This window comes from Lathyrus oleraceus, chromosome 7, assembly GCF_024323335.1.
Source record: "Lathyrus oleraceus cultivar Zhongwan6 chromosome 7, CAAS_Psat_ZW6_1.0, whole genome shotgun sequence".
In the NCBI taxonomy this organism is placed as follows: Eukaryota; Viridiplantae; Streptophyta; class Magnoliopsida; order Fabales; family Fabaceae; genus Lathyrus; species Lathyrus oleraceus.
In genome coordinates, this window is record NC_066585.1 from 521088215 (window position 1) to 521097449 (window position 9235).

General features: G+C 33.3%; 2 protein-coding genes across 7 annotated transcripts; both read right to left on the minus strand.

Moving 5' to 3' along the window:
- Nucleotides 1–504: 504 nt before the first annotated feature.
- On the minus strand, nt 505–2885 carry LOC127107541 (ycf20-like protein). 3 transcript variants are annotated; one of them, XR_007795770.1, is made up of 4 exons: nt 2636–2884; nt 1964–2174; nt 1108–1878; nt 505–851 (listed from the first exon to the last, which is right to left on the minus strand). XR_007795770.1 is itself a non-coding variant. In XM_051044822.1 (3 exons), the coding sequence occupies exons 2-3, from the start codon at nt 2137–2139 to the stop codon at nt 1488–1490; spliced, it is 567 nt and encodes a 188-aa protein (XP_050900779.1). In that variant the 5' UTR covers nt 2140–2154; nt 2636–2885; the 3' UTR covers nt 940–1487. The 3 variants fall into 3 exon arrangements, 2 of the variants coding, with proteins under 2 accessions (XP_050900779.1, XP_050900778.1); XM_051044822.1 differs by lacking the exon at nt 505–851 and having other exon boundaries at nt 940–1878; nt 1964–2154; nt 2636–2885; XM_051044821.1 differs by lacking the exon at nt 505–851 and having other exon boundaries at nt 940–1878.
- A 3548-nt stretch (nt 2886–6433) lies between these two features.
- Nucleotides 6434–8963, minus strand: LOC127107543 (uncharacterized). 4 transcript variants are annotated; one of them, XM_051044825.1, is made up of 3 exons: nt 8621–8963; nt 7635–8009; nt 6434–7534 (listed from the first exon to the last, which is right to left on the minus strand). In XM_051044825.1, exons 2-3 carry the CDS (start codon nt 7979–7981, stop codon nt 6880–6882), a joined length of 1002 nt encoding a protein of 333 aa, XP_050900782.1. In that variant the 5' UTR covers nt 7982–8009; nt 8621–8963; the 3' UTR covers nt 6434–6879. The 4 variants fall into 4 exon arrangements, with proteins under 4 accessions (XP_050900782.1, XP_050900780.1, XP_050900783.1 ...); XM_051044823.1 differs by having other exon boundaries at nt 7635–8015; XM_051044826.1 differs by having other exon boundaries at nt 8611–8963.
- Between the last annotated feature and the right edge of the window lie 272 nt (nt 8964–9235).

Below are 9235 nucleotides of genomic sequence, written 5' to 3' on the forward strand. Positions count from 1 at the left end.
CTCAATAAGTATTAATATTGTAAATAGAGCTGCAAAAATGAAAACAAACAGATACCTAAAGATGCATTTTTAGATGAGTTCATACAAACTACGACAATATGTCTATGAAATAAACGCACACTTTTCAGACTAAAAACAAAATTAATGTGAGCAACGAGACTTGAAATAAATGATTTTTACTTGCAATTTCAGCTTCTTTTGCTCTCTTTGATGTGATGAAACACAATATTAACGATTTGAAGTGAAAATGTGGATTGAGAATGAAAGGGTTTTTAGTAAGGGTTTTATCAACTTATTCCGGAGATGCATCTCCAAAAATATCAAAGATGTCACCGAAATTTTAAAATCTCGCCCAAACCTCCGTAGACGCATCTCCAAAAAATCCACTAGGTTGCTCAACTATCAATATATTTGTTGAAAATACCGAAGATACATCTCCATAATAAAATATTGTTTTATTCTTGGATGACACTCATTTGATGCGTCATAAGATGGTGTATGGTGTGTCCGAAGATACATCTTTAAAATTTGGGCTATTTCGATTTTCCATATGATGTTTTTCAACTTATAAGGTGGAATAAGAAATTCCCTAAATCTAATCGGTTAGTCTACCTTGAGTCTCGATGGTATTTGTCCCCTAAAAGGTATTTAGTGTAAAAGGTCCAAAGTGGAGTCCAATAAGTGGTGTGTTGATGGTTACAGCAGCAGTTCAGCCACTGTTTTGCAGAATCAAAATGCAGATGGCGATTTCATCTTATTTTCGCCTGGAATATTGAACCGGTGCAATGCTGGTCCGGGTATTATTCGGAATCTGTCAGTTTATAATGGTACTGGGAGGAGGATAGATCCATCTGCACATAGTTAAGGAGATTAAGGGGGTAAACTTGCAATCCTTGTTTTTTCATTGATAAGAATTTCAATAATCAAAGTAAACATTACTTTCAAGAGGTAACTTTACATAAAAAAATGCATGTTCTTTTCCCTAAACATGAACACTATCCATAAACATGATGGACGACTATTCAAAAGATCCACAAACATGGTACTGATTTAAACAAACAAACAAATGAATAAACAAATAAAATTATGTATTGTTCTTTACGGAACCTGGAAGACAAGTATTTGGTGTATTGTACAACTCGAGTCGAACTAGGTCACCCATCTGACATCAGTTTGCGTTTCTTCCGTCCGGAAGACTGCAAAGGGTATGCAGTTGAATGTTGTTGAATGTGTCAATGTGCTTTATACAGTTACATACTATGAAGCACCAAAGACCGGTGATAATGTGGAAAATAGTATAATTGAATGTAACCACGAGTGTAAGTGTCGTGTAGGTGTTGAACACCAAACACGTCTTTAATCTCAAGTGTCGGTACTTACATCACTTGACGATTCTAGCTTGTGATGGAAAACCAAAGGGTCGGTGTAGATTTGAGAAAATTTGTTTTTCATGTAAGATATTGTTGCGTCTCCGGTATAAAACCGAATTAATATTTGAACGAGTCCAAGAAAAGTCCCAACGTAAGGCCAGCTTTCCAATAATTAAACACTGAGATCAACCTTTTGATAACTAAAGGAAGAGAAGAGCTATACATGAGAGCACCAATCCCTTCCACAACAACAACAGCTAAGCCAGCCGATAGAATATCCCAATCCCCCGTTTGTCCAATAACCGTGGAAAACGCGGTTGCGCAATAAAACCCAACCAAAAAGAAAAGAAGTTTCACTGGAAGATTTTTCTTTACCTTCTCAACTTTAGAACCTAATTTAGTTTGAAACTCTTGAATCACTCTGATTATACGCGTCCTTCCGTTAGTTCCATTCGACGGACTAAAACTGCTGTCGTTTACGCTGCTTCTGACCGACCAACTCATCTTCCTGAAAAGGAATAAAAACAATTCAATGTTGCAAGAAACGCTCACAATTCTCTCACTATCATAACCATAAACTGCTACAGACTTACTTGAAACCGACGATTAAACACGGTTGAGCAAAACTATAGGAGAAGCCGCACCGCTTCTGGCCGAATGCAGTTTTGTAAAAGAACGCAGCGAGACCGACTTCAGAAACTCTTGAACTTATATAATCAAATGAGGATATGGATATAACTTTCGCACTTGTCATACGATTGGATAACATCGTTCTAGTCGGAAACTGTATGTAAAGCCTCACTCCTAGAGAATGGAGACAATATATAATACAAGAAACAACAATAAACACAATACTCTCAGATACTAAGAATGACTACAGAAGTGCAACCGCGAACAACTAAAATGCTCGCAAGGCGAAAGTTTAGTTTTTCGCGGCTACACAAGTTCATAGTAGAACCAGTAAACATAACATAACAAGTAATCCAATTTCTAGCAAACAGTTTCTTTAAATGTTCAAATCTGTTTACCTCGTATCTCTACATTTTGTTACAATTCTGTGACTCTAAATATATAAAACTTAAGAAACCAATCAGGGTTATGTCAATTATTGTCGATAAAAACAACATATTGAAATACCCTAATGATAAAAAAGTGAAATTTAGAATGAAATGAAACGGAAATGGTTGAAACAAGATGGAAACAGAAAAGGGGTGTTTCGGAAACATGAAGATAAGGGTAGAAATTGAAGTTAGAAGAAAGCTTACTGTGTGTTAGTGGGAAGTTGGAGAATAAAGGGGTTGTTTGTTGCTTTGCTGGGTTTGTTCTTGTTTCAACGAAACCTTTGTTGTGTGCATATTGTTATTTACTCCGAAGGAAAACATAGTCATATGTTTGTGAAGTGAGTTTTTGTGTGTCGAATGTTGATGTTCTTGTGTGTGCTTCTGTGCGGCGGGTGTGTTTGGGTGTCCAATGTCGATCTGTACTAGAAAATGATGATGGCCTTTCGTAAAGCTTTGTTTTTCTAATTAAAAATATAATATTAATATGAATTTAGTTGAAATAGACTGAAGTGTTTTTTTATTAATATGAATTTAATATAAAATATAATATATTATATATTTAAAATTGATATTAAAAATTATAATAATTTATGAGATTAATTAGTATACAAAATTTTATTAAAAATATAATAATTTATGAGATTAATTAGTATACAAAATTTTATATTTCATGGTTGCATTACTTTATAAGTTATTAAAATAAAAGTAATTTTTTTCAAAATTCAATCTATATAATTGATTAACTGTATAAATTTTTGTATATCATCCGTGTATTTAAATTAAATTCATAATCGATTATGTTGAATATATAAAATAATAAAAATTATATTAAATTAACTAATGAATAATTTTAAAAATAAAATAAAATAAATAAATAATAAATTAATATAATACTATATAATACTAGTAAGAAAATAAAGTATTAAAATGTATGTTTTTCAAAATGGATGAGAGGTGATTTTATTCTAAATTTGGTTACATTGACAAAAAAGATGATCTTGCTGAATTTTTAAATTTTGATAAATCTTTGAAAAACATTATGAGTGAAATTCCTCAAGCTTCTAAGAAACTTTTTTGAGGTAAAATAGTAGTTTTTGGTGATGATTTTAGACAAATTATGTTTATTGTTCCAAGAGATAGTAGATATAATATTATTGATGCAATAATGAATGCTTCTTATATTTGGGATGAGTGTAGAGTCCTCAGACTTAAAAAAAATATGTGACTTGAAGGTTGTCAAAGTACTTCTAATAAAGAGAAAGTCCGCATATTTTCAGAGTGGATATTGAATATTGTAAATGGTACCATGTCTGAGCCTAATGATGGTTATGTTGAACTTTCAATACATGATGTGTTTCTTATTTCTAATTTTTCACATCCTAGTGAGGCTATTGTTGAGAGTACATATCTTGATCTCATTCATAACTATCATGATTTTAATTATCTACAAAGCGGTGCAATATTGGATTCAACAATTAAGGTTCTCGATAACATCAATCAATACATCATTGATCTTCTACCAGGTCCAAAACATGTTATTTAATTGTTTTAAGGGTAATGTTAACTTGTGCTCTAGGGGCACAAGATAAGAAATAAAAAAAGTAATTTTGTGTTGAAAATTGTGCATTGACTATAATAAAGATATAAAATTAATTTTATAATTGATTTTTTCAATACAAACTTTCTACAAGTGGGTGTCTTATCTTGTGCCCCTAGGGCACAAGTTAGCATTACCCTTGTTTTAATGATAATAGTTTAGTATACTTTGTATTAATATTATTTTTACATTGTTATGTTGTTTAAATTTGTATGAGAAGAAAATGAATACTTTAATAATGATTATATTGATAGATTTGCCGCTATGGACTTTGATGCATTTGAGCACTTGACATCTGAATTTCAAATGCTCTGAAAACTTTTGGTTCATCTAATCATTCGATCAAGTTGAAGATTGATACCACTATTATGTTGATGCGGAACTTAGATCAGTCAGAAGGCTTATGTAATGGAACAAGACTAATTGTAACAAAGTTTGTTAATCATGTCATTGAAGTTAAGATCATTTCAGGGGAAAAATTATGTAACGCCATTTATATTCCTAGAATGTCTTTGTTCCTTTCACAATCATCATGGTCATTTAAGTTTGTGAGAAATAATTCTTAATTATTGTTTCTTTTGTTATGACAATTAACAAATCTCAAAGACAATCTTTAGATAATATTGGTTTATATCTGTCAAAGAATGTTTTTAGTCATGATCAATTGTATGTCACAATGTCTCGAGTTAAGAGTAAAGCAGGTCATAAAATTTCGATTCATGACAAAAACAAATTCTAATAACAATTAGCATTAACGTTGTATTCAAGGAATTTTTTCACAATATTTAATAGGTATGGCCTTCATTATTCAACTCTTTCATTAAGTGCTCAAATCAAAATATGATTGTTTTGATATGTAATTTAACTGTTTTCAGGTAAAATTTATGAAGCAAACTTGAAGATACTTCTTGTTCCTTTTGTAACATTTATGTTTATTGTTTCCAAGACATGTAGATTTTGTACTAATATTTTGATCATGACTAAGACACTAATCATATGTTGTCAAATTTACAATTGATTTTTTGGAATGCAATGCAATTCTTTTGTCTGAAAATTTCTCTATCTTTGGTCTTGATTATGCTTTCTCTATTCATTTGAGCATTATACAAATATTTCAAAATAGTTTATTTCTATCCTTACAAGTTAATTTTATCTGTGCGGGAGCACGAGTATTCTACTAGTAATAGTATATACTAGTAAGAAAATAAAATATTAAAATATATGTATTTCAAAATGGATCAGGGTGATTTTGTTTATAATTTGGTCACTCAAGTCATAAATAGAAAGATGAATTAGAGAATAAATACGACCTAAAAGGCACATTGAATTAGGACTCATCGGTCCTTGTAAACTCGGATGAAAGAGCTTGAAGGATCTTTTGACACATGACCATCAAGACAATGGTTAAAAAAACTCTAAAACTATACTATAAAATGAAACTATAAAGTAAAATTAAAGACGGAGACTCATATACACATAATTACTTGATTGTCAGAATGTTTGTAAGTACATCCACACACCTTTGCAAGCCAAGAAACAATGATAATCATCAAGTGTATCAACGATGTCCATATCATAGTGTTTGTAAGTACACCCACACACCTTTGCAAGTCAAGAAACAATGATAGTCACCAAGCGTGTCAACAATGTCCTCATCCTCATGTTCAATCAAATCATTTATGTGATTTGTGGAAATCGAAATTAATATTTTCATCGTAGTTTATAGAGGATCTTATGGTAAGTTTATGAAGAAGAATGGAGTTGGACCGAAATAATCTATTGACTATGAAACCAACTATCTCCGTAGAGATTTATTAGATTTATTGGTAGTGGTCTAGAGTTAATCTAAAACTGTTCGTGAACAAAATAATTGTCTGGAACAAGTGGAGTTGGGTGTCGAGGAACATAGGGGAAAAAGTACCTTGTCGATATTCTAGTAGGCCAAAGGTCGTATCTTTGTCGATCAGGTCCTCGGTACCCTCGCATCTCTGAGGCCTACATCAATGGATGAGGCCTACATCGATGGATTCAACAAAGAGGTTGTCCTAGTGAAGGATACAAATGATACGATAATGAGGTACATATTGCGCCAAGGGCTTCAGAAGTGTACTAGGTTTACTGCACCAAATCCATTTCCATATCGTTCTTCATTTAACTCTATTGTATATAAGGTTGTTTTATTATGCGGGTATTTTCACTGTTGCAAAGCTTGGACAAACTAAAATCTGAACTTCGACATTATAATCTCAACAAATTTCATTTTCTAAGGTTGTTTTTCATGAAACAAACACCTATCCAATGATCCATAAATATAATTCACACATCACACGACTAAAACCAACATGAACAAATATTGCATGGACTTCAGAGCTCCTCATCCATGGTTGAGGCACTACCAATCACCATGATTATCAATTTGAAACAATATATAACAAAATAATCTAGAAAATATAGTTAAATTATCACACCATTACACATGTTTGACGGAATCCCGCGTAAAACAGCAATCCGTTGCATGAAGATATGACTGCCAACTACAGCTAATCATAATCTACATAGAAACAATAATAAGAAGTATCTATTAAGCTAACCCTTTTAGAATAAGATCCCTCGATATAATACAGAGCTTCTTGCCTTCGTCGAGTCTTCGATCGAAAACTACAAATGACGCATCTCGCTTTTCCAGCACAGATCGATGAACTGCTGAGTAGAAAAATTGCTAACTCTCAGGACTGAAGCAAGAATTCACTAAGTTGATGATGACATGTTGCAATGAGCAAAGCAGTTTAGTGGCTTGAGGTCATTCAAAGCTGAAAAATTCTCGTGTTTTTTCGAAGAACCAATAAGGACGTTAAATTTTCGAACGTCTAAATTCAAACCATATCTCATAGTGATTAAATAGAAGACTGTCATGTGTATGCTTCCCAAGATACTCGAGTCCTAAACTCATAAGCCTCTTTGTGCATTCATCTCCTCCCATTCTTGAACAGAACTTTATATTATGTGATACAAAGATTCGTCCATCGAAGGGTTTCAACTTAGATGCTAATCTTTCCATTCCAACCCATACGAGTTTATCAGGCATATGAAGAAACACAGCACTAGCGTAAATCAAATCATACGTTACGTCGGAACCGAACTTACTGAAATCCATGTCTTCTCCCTTAACTATCAACGGTCGTTTGTGTAAGAGGCCTTGTGCCGGAAGCTCGTACCTAAATGCAGCCATCAGAGAGAGCTCGTCCCTTTCAAGACAATGAAAGTGTTCGGGATTTAGATATCGAATGAAATGCAAGCCAACTCGAAGTGTGCCACAGCCTATCTCCAGCACCTGTGAGTCTGGTCTGAGATGAATGGTTTGAGCAAGAAACTCGAACACATCCCTTCCACCTGCCCATGGTTCACCATAGTTACTATGGTGCTGTTCAACTAGAAGTTCCCCGGGGCATGGAAAGGCTGTGTGGTTGTTTGAGTCAGGTCCCTCATAGTGTGATATGCCCTTAAATCTGCACTTGGGGGGATAAACCATAATCAGGTAATCGAACAGGGAAGTCATGCATTCACACATATAAAAATGGATAAACAAGTTAAAAAGAACGGCCTTACTGTCTAAGATCCTCGAGTTGTTGAACCCTAGTGCGAGGATTAATACCCTTGCGCAGCACATTTTCTTGCATATGAAGTCCATTTGCTTGTATTTGATCTTTCACCCACTGAACATCCTCCTTCCTTGTTGCTAACAAACCATTACCACTACTAGACTCGGACAAACCAACAGCAGAGTTCTCTGCATTGTTGACAGGGGTGGATGAAGGTTGTGAAGGGCATGAGCAAGAAGAGAGAGAGGACAACAAGAAGAACAGAAAAACAGCGGCCGCCGAAACAGTGAGAATCAAAACAGGCACTGTCATCACTATGCCCTTCGACATAGCCCGAGAAACCGAAAGTGCCATCAATGACAAAACCTCTTAATCTCACCTTCTGAATCTAGCAAAAACAGCAAGATCAGCACTAAGCAAACCTTCCAATGCCAGTATCATCAATCACGAAAAGCAGAAAATAGCAATGTGTTCAAATCCCCTTTACGCTATAGTTCTATAACCCCGCAATATTTAACAATATTTTGTACTAACCGCCGTATCTATTGCGATATAGCACCGGTATAACCACTATTTGACAACAGTGGCAATTGCTCATAAGAATCTCAATTCTCACTAAACCACAATACTTAAAAAAAATCCTAATTTGAAAAGCATCAATTTTTTTCCTCAAACAGTGAAATGTCATTCATAAAGCTATAAAATAGTTAAATTAAATCAAACCCCATTTGAAAGCTCCATCTTTGGTAACTAGAAACATGAATCATCCAATGACATGGTTAAAAAAAACACCTAATTTTCACATTAGAAAGTGACCCAGTTAGACAATCAAACCAATTAGCAAGAAAATGAAGTAAAATCATAAACTAATAGAATGAAAAAGAAAAAAAAAACATATGAAGTGAAAACCTCAAAAACTATAGGAACCTAAACAAATCCAATACATTCAACAGATTAGGCATAAATCATGAAAAGGGCCATACAAATTTATACCCTTTTGAAGGTAGATCTAGTGAAAGGGGGATCACTTGAATGCGTTGAAAGAGAGAGAATCTCCGACAAGAGTCGCCGGAGACAACGACAGTAGACTATGTTGTCGGTGGATTTTGTTATTGATTGAAGAGCAATTGTTTATTGTTGATTAAACAATAAACAATTGTAGGGTGTGTCGTTCGAGTAATGTTGAAGAAGAAGCAATGGGTTTATGAATGAGAATCTTCTTTCTTGTGAAGAAATTTGGAGTGGTAGAGATCTGAATGATGATTGTATGTTTTGTTTTGTGGAATGTGGAAGGAAAGAAAAGGGGAGGAGAGAAATGTTAAAGAAAACTATTCAATATACTACCATTTCTTTTGTTTGGTTGTATTATGGATAATAGAAAGAAATTTTAACATGGGTCCCACCTTCACAGTTGGATTTTAAATTTTCTTTTTTTAAATTTAGAGTTAAGAAATTTAAAAATATTATAATATTTATATTGAATTAAAGTAATAACAACTATATTGTCTTCTTTATTAAAATTACTTAATCAAAATAGAAAAAAAAAAAAAATACTTATGTTATGTATTCTTTACATATAGTTAGTTCTATTTGTCAAAAACAAAGTTG